General features: G+C 44.3%; 1 protein-coding gene across 1 annotated transcript in view; it reads left to right on the top strand.

Annotated features, from left to right (window-relative positions):
• CFAP53 (cilia and flagella associated protein 53) overlaps window positions 1–4,282 on the top strand; it is a 45,333-nt gene extending 41,051 nt beyond the window's left edge. Inside the window, exons 7-8 of the mRNA XM_058557140.1 lie at window positions 73–175; window positions 3,113–4,282. Of these exons, the coding sequence (XP_058413123.1) occupies window positions 73–175; window positions 3,113–3,341 (332 nt within the window). The 3' untranslated portion in view covers window positions 3,342–4,282. The remainder of the gene's footprint in view (window positions 1–72; window positions 176–3,112) is intronic.
• The last annotated feature ends 16,799 nt before the right edge of the window (window positions 4,283–21,081 follow it).

The following is a 21,081-nucleotide window of genomic DNA, read 5'->3' as shown; positions in this document are numbered from 1 at the left end:
TGCCCAGAAAGATGTCAGCAAGTCTTGTCTGAAAAAAAGTCATTTAGAAAAAATTACTCTTATCTTTTGTAGTGCAACGAAGAGCAAAAGAACAGGAAGAACGTGCTATGGAACAGGAACGTATAAATGAAGGTCTTAAAGAGCTTAACCGTGAAGAGAAGGAGAATTTTGCAAGGTATGATTTTGTTTCCGTTTTTATTATTTACCACCAAAAAAATTGGAGATTTTTCCATAGAGAGGGGACAGTGTGCCATAATTCATGTATTATTGACATTATTTTACATCAGTATTACATTTGTCCTAAAAGCTCAAGCCAGTTTACACAGTTTCATATAAAAATAAGCACTAACCATCCTGGTAAAATCAAATTCTATTGCCATTGTGTACATTCTGATTATATACATTAGCTATTAAATTGGATGTACATCTTAAAAAATAAAATAAATTAGAAACAATTTTTATAAAATAGGCGCCAACCCTCAATCCCAATGAAATAAGATTTTTTTCCCCCATGAAATAAATTCTGAAATACAGGGTGACCTAATTAGTTAGATTAGCAGAAATGGCTTTTGGGATATGATTCCATGCAAATGTCCTCAGGCAGATTTTTGCAGCCTCACTGGGCTGGAAAACTGAAACACTCTGGGTGCTTTGGGAAATACCACTGCTCTCCTCTGACATGTGTCCCTCTGATCACCACAATCAAGTGGAGGAAAAGGCCTCCTTGTAGCCTTTCTTGGACTATAGTAGTCCTTTCCCACTGACGGCCATGCTACCCAATTTAGGCGACCAGTGTGGTGGAGGAAGAGGACCTGGCTCCTCCGATTGCTAGTCACCCTCCCCGTCCCTGGGGGCTGTGGTCTGACTCACTCACACTTGGTGAATAGAAATAAACTCTTTTCTTACTAGAAAGAGTATGGTTGATGCACCTGGGCCTATTGTCACTTGGGGGCATTAACAACAAAGCCTGGCCTACACTACTGACTTCCTGCTACTGCTTCTTCTCTGGAGGTGTTTCCTTTTTGTTTTTGAAAATTGAGTTGTTTGAGATGTGAGGGGAACTTAATGGATAGTAACTCTCTTCCCTGCCCAGCTTCTGAATCAACTGAAGGATAAGAAAAAAAAAAAGTGTAGGCAGAAGGTATTACAGTTACCTACTGGTGCATTAAAAAAACAACCCAAAATTTGTGGTTTGAAGTGAGTTATGATTATCTCTTATAATTCTGTGATGGATAGATAAGGCTCAGCTGGGTGGTTCTTGCTTTAAAGTCTTTCATGTGGTTCAAGTCAGATGGGGCTGGCGCTCCATTCATCTGAAGGCTCACCTGGAGTGGACACCTAAGATAGCTACTCATATAGCTGTCAGTGTATGCTGGCTGTAGTTGGGAATCTCATCTGGTGTTGTCAGCCCAAACATCTACATGTGGCCTCTCCATGTGGCTTGGGCTTCTCCCAGTATGGTGGCTGGTTCTGAGAGGGAGTTTCAATTGCAAGCATTTCAAGGGACAGAGGAGGAAATTGCCAGGCCAGTTAAGGGCTACACCTAGGACTGGCATAGCATCACTTCTGTCATATTCTATTGGTCATAAAAGCAGCTACAGGGCCCATCCAGATTCAAGGGGATGGAGAAATAAGCTCCACCTCTTGATAAGGGGAGTAGAGATTCACACCGCAGAAGAGCACATGGGAGGGGAGATATTACTGTGGCCATCTTTGGAAAATAGAAGCTGCCACAGAGGTACATGCATGCTATAATCTTTATTTCTGATAAAAGCTGATGTGAAAATATGGCTTATAGATCGTAAAATGGTGCAGCTGCTATGGAAAACAGTATGAAGTTTCCTCAAAAAATTAAAAATAGAACTACCATATGATCCAGCAATCCCACTTCTGGGTATATTTTCAAAATAATTGAAAGCAGGCCCTTGAAGAGATATTTGCATAGCCGAGTTCATAGCAGCACTATTCACAATAGCCAAGAGGTGGAAATAACCCAAATGTTCATTAGCAGATGAATGGATAAACAAAATGTGGTATATACATACAATGGACTATTATTCAGCCTTAAAAAAGGAAGGAAATCCTGTCAGATGTTACAGCCTGGATGAACCTTGAGGACATTATGCTAAGTGAAATAAACCAGTCACAAAAAGACAAATACTGTATGATTTCACTTACCTGAGGTACTTAGAGTAGTCAAATTCATAAGACATCAAATATAATGGTGTTGACTAGGGGCTGGGGGAGGGGGAAATGGGGAGTTGTTTATGGGTATAGAGTTTCTGGAGAAAGATGAAAAAGTCCTGGAGATCTGTTTTACAGCAATGTGAATATACTTAACACTACTGAACTGTACACTTAAAAGTGGTTAAGATGGGGCGGCCCCATGGCCTAGTGGTTAAGTTCATTGCACTCTGCTTTGGAGGCCTGGATTCGGTTCAGGAGTGGACCCACACCACCGTTGGCAGCCATGCTATGGTGGCGACCCACATACAAAATAGAGGAAGACTGGTGCAGATGTTAGCTCAGGGTGAATCTTCCTTAGCCAAAAAAAAAAAAATTGGTTAAGATGGTAAATTTTATATTATGTGTTTTTGACCACAATAAAAAAAGTCACATTATAAATTTTAAAATGTGGCTTATATATGGAGGAAATTGTCTAGTTAATACTGAACAGAATGAGGCAAACTTACCCACCCAGTCACTAGTGGTCCAGACCACTGCAGGCTTGCCCTGCAGGGCCGTGGCCCTTTGATAGAGAGCAGAGTGGAAAACAGGCAGACCAGCCTGTTCCCAATAGGTAAGTCACTTCTTCCTTGGAAAGGAGTAAGAGAGGGGACGGAGAGAGGCCAAGGACTCTCTCCACATAGCAGTAAATATTTTGAGTGCGGAAGAAGCACTCCCCCCCAAAATCAATATTTGTTCTAAGATTATCTTAATTCTTATTGTGTAATAAACACATTATTGAACTTTTTACCTATTTCTTCCCCACTCAGTCTGATTTTAATGGGAATTTTAATTTGACTTCACAAATTACATTAATTTTAATGCCCTAAATAAATCCAAATGCTTACTTTTATAGTTGTATACTTTGTCATTTCTAACACTTCAGACGCTCCGGGTTAGCCCAAGAGTACAGGAAGCAACTTCAGATGCAAATGTCCTACCAGCAGCAGGCCCGGGAAGCAGAGAAGGAGGAGGCGCGCCGAGAGTTTGAAGCAGGGGTGGCAGCAAACAAGCTTTGCCAGGACAAGATCCGGGAGATCCTGTGCGTCCATCGAGTGCTGCCCCGGAACATTCATCCCATGCGGAGGGCGTGCCCTAGTAAGCCGCCACTGTAGTTTCATGAGCATCTATATTGTCTTTGTCAGTCTTTTAATATTTTTCACTACAGTATGCTTGTATGTTCCTTTTAACTCATGGATAACCTTCTTCCTTTGAGTTTGTATCATTACACGTAATTTTCTTCCTGCAAATTAAACTTTGTTCCTTTTTTAGATTTTATAGACTTACAAATCTGAATGATCTACCTATAGCAGAATTATTTTCCTGACTTACCCCTATGGTTGTTGGTGTTGGAAAACACCACGGTCAGTAAGTGCTGGTGCTGCCAGTTGAACCCAGTCTGATTATAGAGTCTATGGTTTTAGTCTCTCTGCTTTACTGCCTCCCCACAATAGGTAGCAGGCGAAATCAATGAATTATAGACTTTTAGATCTTAAAAGCCCATCACAAATATTTTTGTTTTCTTTATTTTGCAAATACAGAAACAGAAGCCCAAAGAAATCTCCTATCTCTTAGTTCAGCACTTTTTCCATCCCATAACGTCATGATTTCTTACTAAAATCCAATTTGTTGTCAAAGCGGTCTTAATCAACCAATATGCCCTTTAAGGCTTGTTTGGCAATATATAGCATGAGGCTATTTTCATTCCATTTCCATCACCTCATGGACTCTATCCAAACCTTTATGTTTGCTAACATAGCATTTTGGTGCAAATCCATCAAGTACATCCATAAATTACACATGGGCATGAATATTTTTCCTTCTTTAAACCATCCTTCTAATATTTCAATACCTTACATAAACTGGGCAAATAGCTTCTCAGAATTTAGCTGAGAGTTTCATCTAATAAAAAGAATAGCTTCCTATATAGGGAGGACTCTGAGATAACTGGAAAAGGGATATCACACCTAGTGCAGGTCACAATAAAAAGATGTGATTCTGTTTATGTCTCCTCTGAAGGTGTTGGCTGGACGAGGACTCTCTGAGCCAACATTGTCTCCGATGTCAATTCTTTTCTATAAAGTTCTAAGACGTGTGTTGTGGATAGAGGCTGAGGGTTATTAGCTTAGTGCTTCCAAGCATTGTGATGTGGGACTTTTATTTGAAATGACTTTGTGGATGTGCTTCTGGGAAAACTGACACAGCAAGACAGTTTCGTGCTAGGTTCTTGCCCCGTGTACCATTAATCAGCTGTGTGACCTGTGGCAGGGCTTCCTGGGATTCACTTTTCTTGTCTAAAAACTGAGGTGCTTCTAGAGCTGAAAGGGACCTGAGAGAGGGTCTAGTCCAAATCCCTCACTTTATAGATGAGAACGTGTCTTGGGTTCAGTTGCCCCGCAATCAGAGCCCCTGTGAGGACTTGGCTGCAGTTAGGTTATTTGGTAGGTGACCCAGGAAGCAGAAGTGTGGGGTGGGCGGTAGCAGGGGAGGAGCCAGTACAAGCATGTGCTATAGGTTGGTGACCACCACAGGCAACTGGGTCTCATTCCACTCGGGCCTTCTGAGGAACTGTGTAGGAAGCCTCGCAGGTGTGTACCGCCCAAGTGGAGGCTGGGCCATTTAATGCCCCACTCCTGCCCACTTTGGTCGAAGAGTGCCCCCAGGGGCACTGACTGCTCCCCACCAGGTAGGAAGCTAAGAAGGCTGTGAGAAAGCCCTGGGGTGATACAGTAGTGATGCAGGGCACGCGCTTGAGGTGACCCTGGTGCCCTGGACAGAACCATCGCTAGAATCCAGTGGACAGAGGGGAGCAGTGATATAGGGCATTGCAAGGCCAGGAAAGTTATGAGGACTTACGATTTGACCAGCAGCACACAGCTGAAACTATGCTTTTGTGTGAGCATGTGTTTGTTTTCTCCAATTAATTGCTTAACAACTGAGTTGCTTAAAGTAGGTACCAAGTCTTAGATAACTTTGATGATCCCAAGCTTTCAGCAGAAGGCTCCACCTAGAACAAGTCCTCAGAAAGTGTTTCCTTCTTTGTTCTGGAGGAAGAAGGGAAAGATCAGTGGCCAGAGTGAAAGGGTGACCATAGAGCCTTCCTTCTGATTCTTTAGCACCCAGACCTAGGAGGGCCAAGCAAGACTGAAATGGGATAAGGCCAGGGCTGAGAGACACAGGTCCCAGAGAATACCTGAAATGGCCAGCGGCAGGCTGGTGCTGACCGTCAGGAGGCGGAGAACCCTGACGATGAAGAAACTATGCAAGACCTGAAGCAGGCAGGCGAGATGAGTCATCAGATGTAGAAGACTTGGACATCCACAGCTCCCAGCTCTTGGACAGGAAATGTCTTTTAGCTTCCAGTAGCCCCAGACACTGGCATAGAGCAAGTAGAGGGCTCCTGAAGGCAGGGTAACATGTTTTCACTCTCTTTCCCTACTGGGGGAGCTAGCATTTTCAGAGACTCGCATCTTGACTACACACCCAAGGCTGGTGACCATGGCACATGTCTGCTTTTGCTGTGCCTCTAGACGCAGAAACCAACAGCAGGGCTTTCCGGTGACTGACTACCCAGAGCTGGGAGCAGGTTAGCCAGGTCGATATGGAGGCTGTGGGGTTGAAATGAAAGGCATTTCGCCCCTTCATTTCTTCTGGTCACTGAGTAAAGGCCCCTCCTTTGATGTCAGGTTTCCCTCTGCCTCTCTGCAGGGGTTCAAGGGATTTGGGGCTGATCAAGGAAAAGAGATATGACCATGAGATGGCAGTAGCACACACAAGCTTCAATTGGCGATGCTTGGACAGCGTTGCAGGAAAGGTTAGTCCCTCGCAGCATGAGACCATCCAGAGGCTTACAGAGAAGAGGCCACCATCCAGAAGTAGAGGAGGACAAGGGAACTCCTGGGAGAGAGGGGGATCAGGCAGGGAGCTTACATGTCTAGGTGATGTTGCTCAATAGCACAGTGGGAAGTCTCTGGGGCAAGAACTCCAAAGGGGCCCTGGCAGCTTGGGGCCTTACTACTGCAAGGCGCTATCTTATCAATAGCTAACAGCTGTGGGGTGAGGCGTCTCTGGGTATGCAAAGCAGGCAGTCTCTAAATGGCTAGAAATTTGCGAGTTTGGGCTATTTTTTAAATAAGCGGATGTGTAAAAATTTGCGTTTGGCACTGGAGGGCTTTCGTCGGCCTGCAGTGAAGGACTAAACAACCTAGGGGCCAACACACAGAGGCCACCTTTTATATAAAACTCTGAGCACTGAGAAGCCAGCTGCACAGAACTGATAGTCACCTGTCTCAAGCAGACACCCTCCCTCTCCACACACGTGCATGCCCCACTGCTATGCCTTTACTCAGGGTGTGGCTTCAGGATGTCCTGTCCTCCCTCCCACAGGATCCCTGGAATTCCAGCCTTGCCCTCACTGAAAGTTCAACTCAAATGTCATCTATTCGGTTTGCTCACCAGACTCCCTGAGGGCACCCTGCCTCCCTGCCCTCTCCCAGCTCTGTGTTTCTCTTTTTATCACATTTCACAGTTCAGTTGTGATCTGGCCTCTGTTTGCTGCTAGGCTATGAGCTATTTGAGGGAAAGAGCCTGCTATGAACTGAGTTGTGCCCCCCCGAATTCATATGTTGAGGTCTTCTTAACCCCCAGTGACCGTACTTAGAGATAGGGCCTTTAGGGAGGTAATTAGGTTTATGAGGTCATAAGGGTGAGGCCCTAATCTGATAGGGCCAGTGTCCTTATTGGAAGAGGAAGAGCCACCAGAGATTGCTCTCTCTCTCCATGACCACAGAGAAGAAGCTATGTGAGGACACAGTGAGGAGGTGACCATCTTCAAGCCAGAAAGGGAGGCCTCGCCATAAACCAACCTGTTGGCACCCTGATCTTGGACTTCCAGCCTCCAGAACTTTGAGAAAATAAATAGATGTTGTTTAAGCCACTCAGCCTATGGGATTTGATATGGCAGCCCGAGCACACTAATATAGAGCCCTGTCTTATTCCCCTTAAAAATTTCTTTCACAGCGCCTGGCGTATAGAGACCCCCCTCAGCAAATGTTTGCTGAATTGAATTGTAATCCCCAAAGGAATGAGAGATACACGGTGCTGGTGGTGCCCTGGTCTGGAATCTCTGACAAACCCAGTGGCCAACCCTACTCCATGTACATCACAGAAGCCAGACCAGCCCTCGTCTATAAGTGCAAAATCCAAAAAGCTCAATAACCAGAAAGTCTGATGCTGAACCTCACTTAGCAGCAAAACCTGACCTGAACAAGTGTGAAACTACTTAAAATTATCTCACTAGGTTTTACTATAGAGCTATTAATGTTTTTATCACTGGGCATTGCCCCAGCCCTGCCTGAGAGTGTTATAAAATCTATGCCTTAGGCGTCTGCTATCTTTCTAAAATCCAAAAATTTCAGAATTCCAAAACATATCTGGCCCCAAGGGATTTGGATAAAAGATTGTGGACCTGTGCTATGTAGGGGGCCAACCTTAATACCATAATGCCAATCCCACAGCTGTCAACTTGAGGAAGACCATGGAAACACTAATTGTCCAGTACGTAAATAAACTGCAATTGCTATTTGAACAGAAAGAAATAACTTAAACCTAAACTGGAGAGATGCATGATTGGAATTAAAACATGTTTATTGATATGCATGCTACAGATGTCAGTGTTGTTTCTGAGCAGTTTATTTCATTAGCCTACAAAATGTGCTGAGTACAGCTTTTAAAGATATAATGGAAAAGTACAATATTACCTTGGAAAATAGCACTGCAGTTTAAAGTCCAATTGGTTTTGTATAAATTGCGTTTAACAACTGGAGGAATCAATACCAAATGCAATTATAAGAACACTAACAATTATTCATTGTGACTATAAACATTACCACTACAAATAATATGAATAAAATTAATTTGCTGAATTTACAAAACATAGTATGTCTTGAGCAGAGCATCTCAAAGTCTTTAGTAACTAGTGCTCTCTTGGCTTTGTTAAGCCCTCTGCTGGACCCTAGGGAGCACACAAAATAAGAGAGACACCATTTCTTCCCTTGAGTTTACAGTCTTGTTGAAGATCAAGACCTAGAGATAAGAAGTCACTGAAAACAGTACAAACAAAGTATAATGAAGTACCGTGTTAAATATAATCAAGTGCGTAGAACAAACTTAATGCTGAGCCTTCTTAAAGGCTCCAGAATTTCTATGTAGCTTGGCCTTAAGGGAGGCATCTGGTTGGAAGACAGGCTTGGAGGGCGTGTCTTGAAGCTGCATGTGAATAGCAGTACACCGTGTTTGTTTAGATTTTATGTTTATTTGGAGGAGCTTGGAAGAGGAGATTTTGGTGACTTGGAGGAGGGTGGTACTATCCAAGTCACACTTTGGAGCCACACCACTGCTGCTCTGGGTTTTTGGAAAAGGAAGAGGTTTACTCTGGATGGGGCTATCAAGGAAAGCTTCCCGGAAAAGGTGGCACTTGAGCTGGACTAACAGGTGGACTGTAAGTGGTTTAGAGAAGGAAGAGGATATCTGGAGGTGAGTCTGCTGGGGGCAGGTCCATAGTGAAAAGCAGAATTGACTCGACTGGAGAATCTGTCTTGGGGGAAGGAGGTCAGAGCATTCTGGAACAGACCAAAAATTCCCATTTTCCAAATGGGAAAAAGGAAAATCCCAATTTTCAATAGAAATTAATTGCCTGTAGAATTTCAGTAACTGCACACCCCATCTCAGGCATGCTTCATGACCAGACCCCCTACCTCCTTTCTCACTAAGGGCACAGTCTTGATTGTACGATTGACACTACTTGACGTAATCATTTGGACATAACTCCAGGAAGAAGAAGTGCGCCATTGGGTGACAGGCAACATGGTGCCTGCAGAGCCTTAGCGGCTTTGAGAGTTGGCGCCTGGGTGCTCGACTGACTTCCAAGGCCAGCTGAGAGGTCAAAGAACTGAAGGCAGCAGGGACAACCTTGCCTTGACTGTTGGGAAATTAAATGAGATGATACAAGCCCAGGGTTAGTACTCAACAAATGCTAAGTGCTATAACTTAACTCAGAAATGTTATAGACCATTTCAGTGAAATTATGTAACTTCCCAGAAATGCTCAGTTTCTATTCCTAGTCAAATTCATTCTGATCTAAAAGAACAGTATGGCTTTCTCCAGACTCTAACATCTTTCTGCCACATTATTATTACTTAACAATAAGCATTCGTATGTGTTTGCTGTTTCGCAAGCATGTCTAGTTTTACGTGGTCCTCACCATAGCCATGGACACTTGACAGGGATTTTTTTTCTTTTTGTAATTAAGCTATCACATTCATACAGTAAAATGTGTAAAGTGCACAGCATGGTGAATTTTTACATGTTTGCTCCTGTATAACCCCACCAGATCAAGATAGAGAACATTTCTAGCATCCTGGAGTTTCTCTCATGCCCCTTCCCAGTCAGTGCCCCCTCAGAAATAACCACTATTCTGACTTCTACCACCACCCCTTAGCTTTGCCTGATCTTGAACTTCATATGAATGGAATCATACAGAATTGTAGTTGTCAGTGTCCGGTTCCTTTCATTCAACATAATGTCTATGTGATTCATGCATGTTGTTGCATATATCTGTACAGTCATGTGTCGCATAACGACGGGGATATGTTCTGAGAAATCCGTCGTTAGGCAGTTCATCATTGTGCGAACATTGTAGAGTGAACTTACCCAAACCAAGGTGGTATAGCCTACTACACACTTGGGCTATATGGTACTAATCTTATGGGACCACTGTCACATATGCATTCCATCATTGACTGAAACATCGTTTTGCGGCACATCACTGTAGTTCATTCTTTGTTATTGCTGGGTAGTGTGTCATTGTATGAATACACCAGAATTTATTTATTTATTCTCTTGTAGGCAGGGATTACTAAACAAAATTTACAAATGAAAAAATCCAGGCCCAGAGCAACTTAGCCCCGTAGACCCTCAAGTCAGGCAGCTGGGAAGGTCAGGATTTGAACTTGAGTTATCTGGCTCCAAATCCAGTGCTCTTGCTAACATACCACTCTGAAGCAGTGCTCTCTGAAACTTTTTTTTTAGTTTGTAGAACTTTGAGTTACATGACTTATAGTATCTTAAATCACTTGAAGAAAATAAGTAGTTCCATCAAAAAGCAAAAGCAAAAACCCCCTTATGTTGGAAATCCTCATGTGAAAATGTGGGTATGTACTCAAAGTGAACACCATGCCCATGGTAGGCTTTGAATAAAAGCTTAATGGTCCTGATTCATACAGAAGTCCTCTATGTGTGTGTGTGTGAACTTAGCATGCACTAATCATGGTGCAATTCCAAAGCCCGACTGTGCCTATGGGCATACACCTCTCCCTGCATTGGAAACTGAGGCCCATCGCTCTGCCCCAGCAGGCCCCCCCTTCCCAAGCTTTCAGGACCTGTCTGTCAGGAACCAGTGTGGCCACTCTAGCTCTTTGTTCAAAGGACTAATTGCAGAGTCTTGCTGCAGCCCATGGAAGCAGCCAGGGTCTGGCACCTGACTGAGGGAGAGAAGCTGGAGGCAGCTCAAAGTGATTTGTAGAAAACTAGGGCAGGGGAAATAATAGAGCCAGACAAGGATTTACAGCAATTACACAAAACAACAAATCATTTCATGGAGATGCTGCAAATCAAATTCCAATTCTGGGGCCAAGAACCGGAGAAGTCTATGCGCGGCAAAAAGACAAGGAAGGAAATCACTCAGATTGACTGTGCTTTCCCAACAACGCGTGCTAAATACAGGCTCAGCACTGTCAGGAAGAGGGGAGACTCCTCTCTTACTTAATTTCCTGCAAGAAGAGTCACCCAAGCCACCCAGATTACAGTGGTAAAAAAAACAAACGTCAAGTTTTATCTCTAGCAGTTCCCGCGTCTGCTTTCAGACTCCCCGCCTAGTACACACACCTCATAACATTCATCTGTCCTCCCAGCCGGACACCCAGGGTGCAGGTTCCCCAATCCATAACCCCAACCCCTGGACACGTCTCTCATACCTTTTTCTCCCACAAGGACACACAGCTACCCACCCACCCCACCCACAGCCAGTTCTCCCCTCTCTCTTTTCTGACCCCACATTTAGCTGCTCTCACTCCCATGTGTTCAATGCCCTACCCTCACCAGAGAATGTTCTGGTAAACTAATCTCTGAGATTGCTATGACCCAGGTTTGGACCAGTGTCTCCACGGACAAACCTCCTTAGGACTTCATGCCACCAGGAGACTCCTGTAGATGGACATTCAGGTTTCCAGTCTTTTGTTATTTCAAATCATGCTGCCATGATCAACTCATGAGCTTATCAGGAAAATGAATTCCTAAAGTGGGATTTCTGGGTCGAAGGGAATGTGCATTTTGATTTCTGATCATCACTGCCGAGCAGCCAGCACTATCCGCGTCCACGCTACTGACAAGCTTTAGAAGAGGAGGGGCTGGTCGATGACTCCAGGGCTCAGTGACGGGAGGATGAACCTGACCACTGTCATATTTCTTCAACTTTTCTGTGTATGTTTCAAGTCACACTTTAAATGCCAGAATATTTGTTGATGCATCTGAAAGGATCAAAAGACACAGAACTAGACAAGTTGGTGGTAATTACAACATGATCATCACCGCAGCAGCACGTGTCTCACGGTGTCTGTAAGAGCACGCAGGCCAGCACACTCTGCGCTGATCTCCCGTGTGTGGGTAGACAGCTTGATTGCACCATCCACGCTCTCAGCCTGGATGTGCCGGCAAACACGGTACCTCATTTCTCACCTCTCAATCTAAGCAAATGACATCCTGTTCATAAAAGTGTGTTCATCTTCAGTCATACAAAAATCAATTTTATGTTGTAATCAGAATTTGGTGGTCCAATAGTGACAGTTCACAGTGCCACCTCAGTGTGCCATGGGACACTGATTAAGAACCACTGACCCAAAACCAAGCAGATCCCCCAGGGGGAGCAGGGAGTCTGAGAAGGCCCCAGCAGTAGGTCACAGGAATCCTAAGAGGTGAGTAAATCATAGCATCGGGAATCTGGAAGCAAGATACAGGCAGGTCCAGGCATCCAGGAGGAACTGCTGCAAATATTGGGACAAAGTCATGAGATGTGGGCTTAATGGTGAGATCATGGACCAAGAGGAGACTGTGGTGGGTAAGTGCGAGTCTTGTCCCAGGAAAACCTGGATATGACATAAGGAACCAGGTAAAGATGAGGGTACTAGGACCAGAGAAGGCTTCAGTGACTATAACCACACTGTGACAGAGGCTTGGTTACCACCAATAAATAAATAAAGCAGGATCTCAATTACTGGAATTGGGGTGTAGTTCAAGGCAAGAGGAGCATCAAGACTAAGACAATTTACTGACTTGAGGCTTTAAAACTAGTTGCAGCTCTGGGATGGAGTTTGCCCATGGGTGGTACCGGAGGGGTGAGGAGTGGGAAGCCAGGGGCTGGGCAGTTACTTCTCCCACCACTTGTGGCATAAGCTTTAAGACCAGCTTGATTAGGAATGACAAACGCTTGAGTCAAAAGACAACTTCTGGATGCAAGAATTTTATGGCCTAATTTATGCAGTAACACAAGTTGAAATAGAAGCAGACCACAAACTTTTAGCTAGAGCATAAAAATGAAATCCTAAATGATATGCCTCCCCACACTCCAAAACTGTCGAGGCTGGGGATGCAGAGGTGCCAGCAGGTGACTGCTACTGGATAGCCCAGGGCGGGAGGAGCCGCCTCTCACCACGTGGGTCTGCACAGGACCAACCACGCTGCCCTGTTGTCATTGTTTTTCCTCACCAGCCTGGATACTTCTTGGGGTAGGGGGTTTGCCTGTCACTTTTTTGTCTCCAGTGCCTGGCAAATGCCTGGCTCTATAAATGTTTGTTGACTAAATAGGTGAAGAAAGGAAGGAAGACTTGGCTTCATGTAAACGTTAGTAGCTCCAGCCCCATGTATTTGTCTTGATAGAACAGAACTGTCACTGGACAAGGACATCCTGAGATGTTGAAGTCCTAACCCTGAGTACCACAGAATGTGACCTTATTTGGAAACAGGTCCATTGTGAACGTTATTAGAAAAGATGAGGTCATCCTGGAGTAGGTGGGCCCTTAATCCAATAGGACTGGTGTCCTTCTAAAAAGAGGAGAAGAGACAGAGAGACACAGACACACGTAGTGAGAAGGCCATGTGACAATGAAGGAAGAGATGGGTACAGAATGATGCTGCTGTAAGCCACGGGACCCCAGGAATTGCTGGCCACCCCCAGAAGCTAGAAGAGGCAAGGAAGGATTCTCCCCTATGAGTTTCAGAGGGAGCATGGTCCTGCTGACACCTCGATTTTGGGCTTCTAGCCTCCAGAACCGTGAGACAATAAATGCCTATGATTTTCAGCCACCCAGTTTGTGGTTCTTTGTTATGGCAGCCCTAGAAAACTAATTTATCATCCAAACTACCACTTCATGCTGGAAAGAACCAGGCTTAAGGTAAGGATGTCTCTAAGAATTAGAGAATAAAACTGCTTACATTCTCAAAAGGGGAAGGAAACAAATAAATAAATAAATAAGGAAGATATATAATATACTAGACTGTGATAACGGCATAGAGAATGGGGACAGGGATCTGGAATGCCAGAGGATGTGTACTTTTAAGTGAGGCAGCAGGGAAGGCCTCAGGGAGAAAAGCCCTGAGGAGATGAGGGGGCAAAAACCATGGAGACAGTAAAGGCAAAGGCACCAAGGAAGGACTGACCACGAGGTGTGTTAGGGACAGCAAGAGGGCTGGTGGCTGGAGTGGAGGAGGGGGGCAGTAGAGCCAAAGCCACTGAAAGGACTGTGGCTTATGCTCTGAATAAGATAGGAGCCCTCAGGCTTGTGCGTGGGGAAATCTAGGGAACAACAGGAAGGAGAAATCCTGGCCAATGGAGTGTTTGGAGTTAGGAAGCATGCAGAGGCCGGCGCAGGAGACCAGAAGGAGAAGGATGGGGGTCACACCAGTGAGCACTCTGGGCCCAGGACAATGGATGGTTATGACCAGGCAAGAATAAGGAAGCCATACAAGACCCAGAAGCAAAGGCATTACAATGAAAGCATGCAAATCTGATGACTTCATTAATGCATTTTCCCTTTAGAGGTGTTTATACTTTAATAATAGATGCCTAGAAATACAAATCGCCGCCAAAAAAGAATGAATTATTTTCCTAGGACAGACCAGAGCCACAGGCCAAAGTATCTCTTAATGACAAGCTCAGAGGCAGTGGTAAATGGGTGTTTTCTGCAAGGCTGGAGAGTTTAAATGTAGCTAATTTGAATTATGCAAAGTTTGAATATGCAAGGTACTTTCTGCACTCTGACATGAGTGCGATTTGTCTGCACTCCGTAAATAGCTCTTGTTAAATGAGTAAAATTGAAAATAGCTAGTTGCTTCCTTTGACTCTAGTATTCTATCTGGATTTGTTTCTGTGGGTGCTTTCAGCCTTTGGACCCGCCAGCCACAGAGGGCAGCTTGGCAATGAACTACGCTGGAAGGAACCTTACCTGTGAGCTGCTCTTTGGTCTATCCCCACATAAGGGTTTCAGTCCCCAGACAGAGGCTCAGTGCACCTAACATTTATTAAGCATCTACTACTATGTGAGGGACACTCGTCTGAGGTCTGGGAGTTCAGCAGTGAGCAAAACAGACAAGGTTCCTGCTTTCATGGAGCTTATATTTGTTGGGTGGAAGGGATACACAGGAAATAACAAGAATACAAATAAGGTAATTTCAGAGTGTGAAGTGATAAAATGAAAAGAGAAATGGGAGGGTACAATCATCCATAGGGTGATGAGGGAAGGCCTCTCTGATTAGGTGTTATTATTATTATTTTTTTTTGTGAGGAAGATCAGCCCTGAACTAACATCCATGCTAATCCTCCTCTTGTTGCTGAGGAAAACCGGCTCTGAGCTAACATCTATTGCCAATCCTCCTCCTTTTTTTTCCCCAAAGCCCCAGTAGATAGTTGTATGTCATAGTTGCACATCCTTCTAGTTGCTGTATGTGGGACGCGGCCTCAGTATGGCCAGAGAAGTGGTGCGTCGGTGCGCGCCCGGGATCCGAAACTGGGCCGCCAGTAGCAGAGTGCGCTCACTTAACTGCCAAGCCACAGGGCTGGCCCCCGATTAGGTGCTATTTGAGGTTAGGAAGATGAGAAGCACCAGCCTTGTTGCAGGGCCAGGACTAGAGTGAGGTGAGTGAGGTACTAGCTTTGAGTGTAAAATTTAAGAGGCTCCAAGAAACTCAGTAACAATATAAACAATATTTTTAAAAATCAAGATAAACAATATTTTTAAAAATCAAGATTTATGCAAAAAATCCATGAGGAATGAAATATCAAAATTTTAAAGGCAGGATCTGACAGTGGTGTGTGGGCCACATTAAAGCTTGAAGCCAAAGGAAAAATGTGTGTTCCTACATACATTTTAATGTGTTTCTTTAAGGGTTAACTTTTTTTTTTTTTTTGGTGAGGAAGATTGGCCCTGAGGTAACATTCATTGCCAATCTTCCTTATTTTGTTTGAGGAAGACTGTTGTTGAGCTAACATCTGTGCCAATCTTCCTCCATTTTGCATATGGGATACTGCCACAGCATGGCTTGATGAGCGGTGCATAGGTCTGCGCCTGGTATCCGAACCTGTGAACCCTGTGCTGCCAAAGCAGAGTGCGCGAACTTAACCCCTTTGCCACCGGGCTGGCCCCTAATGGTTAACTTTTTCCAGAAGCAGATTTTGAAAATGTTAATGATGTATTTGCTTCATTAAAGCCAAATAAGTAAAATTATAATAAATTCTGTTTGGGGGATTGAACAGTAAAGGATTAACTCAGCAGGCGTGGGGTGTTCAAACCCTTCACATTCCAAAGAAAGGATTGATCCTTAATCAGCTCCTAGGAGATAACCGATAAGCCCTTGGAATTCTGCCTAAGAGCGTCTGTGTATACCTGGGGCCTTGGGCCATACCAGATGGTTTATACTACCAACGTGATTTATGACAAATGCCTGTTTTTGTTCCCCTGGCAGCCCTCGGCCATGCTGTATCAGTTTCACTTTGAGAGTGGGTGGAATGGAGAATCAGTGGTTAAGGTCAGTCAGTGTGGTCCCCATGCCTACGTAACTGACCCCCAGGAAAAACCCTGCAGGCCTGGGTGAGCTTCCCTGCTTGGCAGTACTTTGCACATGTTGTCACACTTCATTGCTGGGAGAAGTGCTGTCCCTAAAACTCCACTGGGTAAGGACAGCGGGAAGCTTGCGCCTGGTCTCTCCTGGACACCACCCCATGCATCTTTTTCCTTTGCTGACTTTAGTTTGTATCCTTTCACTGTAATAACCCAAAACCATAAATGTAACAGCTTTTCTGAGTTCTGTGAGTTCTAGTGAATCATCGAACCTGAAGGTGGTCTTTATTTATACACAAGTATAAATAAAGTATTTAAACTTAAAATAATGTTGCAAGTATTAATACACTTACTTTACAATTTTTCAACTCCTTTAATGTCCTGGGGAAAAAAATAATAAAGCATTGTTGTCTATAATCACTATGCTGTGCATTAGATCTCCACAGACAATACTGTATTATATACTTGAAAGTTGGAAAGAGACTACATCTTAATCGTTCCCACTACAAAAAGGAAATGATAGTAATGTGATGTGATAGAGGTGTTAGCCAACGCTACTGTGGTAATCATATTGCAATATGTAAATGTATCAAATCAACATGTACATCTTAAACTTACACGTTATACATCAATTATATCTCAATAAAAGTAAATTTAAAAAAAGATATGCAGAATCTAATAGAAAATACACGAAAGCACATATATGGGAGGCACACATTTTACTTTTTCCTCAGGCTCCTATATGGCACTGTTGAATCCTGTCTTTATTTAAAATGTTGATATTTTGTTCATCATGGACTTTTGCATTAATTTTTTTTACTATCGTATTAAGATATTATCTTGATTACTGATATATTTGGTGCCCCCTTAAATTTTGGGCCTGAGGGGAATACCTAACTTGCCAGCACGTTCAAGTACGCTTAACTGAGAACCAGCTCAGTGTGTTTGGGGAGCAGAAAGGTTTGTGGCTGGAAAAGCATAGTAAGAAAGGAGAAGGGCAGGAAGAGATCAGGTCAAAACAGTGGATGGAAGTGAAGAGAGCGATCGGGTGGCCTTTGCAGTGTCCAGCAGGAAATGGCTGGGGCCCAGATGAGGGTGGTGGCAGTAGAGAGGGAGAGAGGTGGCAGATTGGGGAATGCTTTAGAGATCGGGCTGTAAGGCTTTGCTGATGGATTAGAAGTGAGAACTGAGGGAAAGGGAGGAATCAGGGATGACTTCTAGGTTTTTGGCTTGATGGTAAACAGTGAAGCCATGTATCAACATGGGTAAGATTTGGGGAAGAACGTGTTTCTTTTTTTGTTTTGTTTTTTTGAGGAAGATCGGCCCTGAGCTAACATCCATGCCAATCCCCGTCTTTTTGCTGACGAAGACTGGCCCTGGGCTAACATCCATGCCTATATTCCTCCACTTTATATGGGACACCGCTACAGCATGGCCTGACAAGTGGTGCATCGGTGCGCGCCCGGGATCCGAACCCTGGCCGCCAGCACCGGAGCGCGTGCACTTAACCGCTACGCCATGGGGCCGGCCCCAAAGAACATGTTTCGAGGGTGAAAATCAAGACTTTTGTTGGAGATACTCTGAGACATACATGTGGAAAAGTCAAAAGGCAGCTGGATGTTTGAGCTGGGCCCCCAGACACATTTTATTTATCTCTGAATATCTAGTACCTTGTGGAGTTCTTGCTATAGTGGGTGTTTAATAAATAATGTTTACATTCATATTTTTTAAAAAGAATCAGAAATATACAAGACTGAGTTAGAAAATGATCTAGGTTTATCTGGTCATACACCATACTTGGGTTCTTTTTGTTAGATAATTGTAGTTGTCCAAGAAACTTGAGGTGGTAACTACAGGTTATAAAGAAAGCAGTTTAAATCCAAATTCTGCCACATATACAGATGTTACTTAAACAAGCCTTCATTGGCAAGTAGGTAGAGAAGTCATACAACTAGCTTTGAAAGCTTGATGAAATCCCAGCACTCTGACCTTTTAGGGGCTCTGACCACACCTGTAAGGCAGGGTCACTTGAGGGTCACCTGTATGAAAGCTTCATTCATTGCAACATTTCAGAAGCAGGATTTCATGCCTCCTGGTCAGCACTATACAATCAGAAATCCTCCTAAACCATTGGCTGGACACAGAGCTGAATTGGGATCCAGCCTTGAGCACCCTCCCTAATAATGGAGGCTATAGGGAGCTCAGGAGTCTTGTTCCAGCAAGGGTGAGGAGGGGCTCTAGCCAATCCAAAAATCTTGAGTATCATTAATTTCACCAAAGACAGCTTACTTCTAACATCCATCCTGCCACTTAAGAAGTCAGCAGTTTCAGCAACAACAACTCATTTAGACATTCAGTATGCTAATTAGCCAAGACTTGGTTATTGATTGAGATGTGAATAGTAGAAGGACTTGTAGTGGCTATGTATGGAATTTGGCCTTTTCTGATATGCCAGCTAACCACCCTGGAATATAAATTCTTGATAGCATATTATCTGGCCACCCCTCGAATTAATGCTCAAAATAAGTATGTGTGCAGAAGTATTTCAAAGTATATTACAGATATTGTCAATCTCAAGTACCACATAGAATAGAAACATATATCCATGTGGTGTGGGAGAGCTTCATGGAGAAGGTGGGACATGGGATAGGCCCTAAAGCAGAGGTTCTCACCTTAGGACCTGCTGTAGAATTACCTGGGGGTGTCTAAAGACCACCTCCCAGAACAATTAAATTGGAGCTGCTGGGATGAGATATGGGGATCAGCCTGTCTGAAGTGATTCCCAGGTGATTCCAATGTGTAGCCAAGACCAAGAATCACGGCCTTAAAGCAGAGTAGGATTTGGAAACAGGCAGCATATTTCAGGCAGGATTTACTAATTTACAGGGTTATGTAATTAATATAAGCCCTGAAAAGCATCCTCAGCCCAGCGTCTGGCTCTGATTCCCTCTCACTTCATCTCGGGACACGAGAAAGTTCTCACCTGGAATCAGGTAGAAACTTGAGCCCCACAGCAAGATCTCGGTTTAATGGTTCAATTTTGATTAGTGGGTGGTATGGCGTGAAGGGTACACTTTCGGAGCAAGTCAGGTGGGGAGAGATTGTGAGGGAAAATCTCTGCTACTCAAGCAGGGCTTGTGAGCCCCTATCAACTTCCTAGTTCTTCCCAGAAGTGTCCAGGCCGAGAGCAGCTCAGCCACCAACCAGCCGTGTGGCTTTGGGCAGGTCCTGCCTCCTCTCTGAGGCTTGGTTTTCTCACTTGTAAAATGAGAAGTTTGGACATTGATGTCTTTGCCTTTCTAGTTTGAAAGATCAGGGAATTGTGGAATATTGAAAATGAGAGAAAAAGCAAAAATAAAACCAGCTGTTGGGAAAAGTGTCCAGAAGAGGGCGCAAGAAGCTGGCGATAAACTAGACTGTATGCCTGGCAAGCCTCTGGAAAGGGATCCTGCGGCTGCTTACCTAAGAACAAGTGACAGTGAGGGGACTTTATTGTTATTGGAGGACTAGAGGCTCAGAGTCACTTTGGTGAGGATGTGTAGACTGTGGGCACGCAGGCTGTTACGTTTGCATTTACTCTGATCCATGCTACTTCAGTTTTCTCCTCCCTTGTCTCCATCCAAGCCTCAGGAGAGTTGTCATTCCATTCTGGGGGTCATTAACAGTTATTTGTACAATTGCCTTGGGCCTCGTGAACAGCTTCTATGAAGAGAGATTTTGGAGGTTCTGGGAAAGTGTTAACTCTACCCTTTTCTCTCCCTCTTCCCCTACGAAAAGAATTCAACCCTTTTGCAGCAGAGTCAGGATGCCTAGTAGGGAGCAAAGCCTTTCATTCCATTTAGGATTAAGTCAAGCTTTAAACGAAACCCCCTAAAGGGAACACAGGACTTACAGTCTTACTGAGTTGTAAAGGGCTGATATCGAACCTTGCCAGGGAGCAAGCTTTGAGATGGGGGTTTCCTCCCCTTGAGGTTATCAAGACAGCATTTGTGACAACAGCTCTACACTTCCTTTGTTGTCATGAGCCAGGTGTATGGAGGGCAGCCACCAGGCCACAACCACTGACTCCCGCGGTGGTACAGCCCACCCTCCCACTGAAAATCTACAAGATCCTTGGCAGTGATAATCCAGCCTCTTCTTGAGTTCCTCCAGAGACAGCAAGCTCACTTCTTCATGAGAGGCCTGCTCCTCTCTTAAACAGTTTTTCTTATTAGAAGTTGAACTTATTCCTTATGGTTGTCCAATATTTATCACCCTGAACTTCCTCCCTGTGGTCTGGATTTGGCCTCCATTAAGCAGAGCCAGACTAATCTCTCTTTCACATGACAGATTTCCAAGTATTTGAAAACAATTATGACATCCCCATTCTCCCTTGCTGGGGCCCCCAGCTCTCACTATTCCTCAGTCTTCAGAGTCTTTTCTTTCCCAAACCAACCTTCTCCCAATTATCTTCTGCCATCTTCACGTGTTAGAGCTTCTACCCTGATCACCAGCCATCTCTACCCCGGGGAGGAGTGCCCTTGCGAAATCTAGGCTGAGGTCTGTGTCAAGGTCTCCCCCATACAAATAGTAACAGAAGTCACTGCTTAAACCCTCATAGCCTGGGTGCTAACTTGGAACAGGTGAAAAACAAATCCACATTGCCTAGAGAGAGACTCAGAAATGCCCACTGAGTAAGCTACAAAGGTGA

The sequence above is a fragment of the Diceros bicornis genome, chromosome 16 (genome assembly GCF_020826845.1).
Source record: "Diceros bicornis minor isolate mBicDic1 chromosome 16, mDicBic1.mat.cur, whole genome shotgun sequence".
NCBI lineage: Eukaryota > Metazoa > Chordata > Mammalia > Perissodactyla > Rhinocerotidae > Diceros > Diceros bicornis.
The sequence above is the reverse complement of the archived record's forward strand: the minus strand, read 5'-3'. Positions and strand labels throughout refer to the sequence as shown.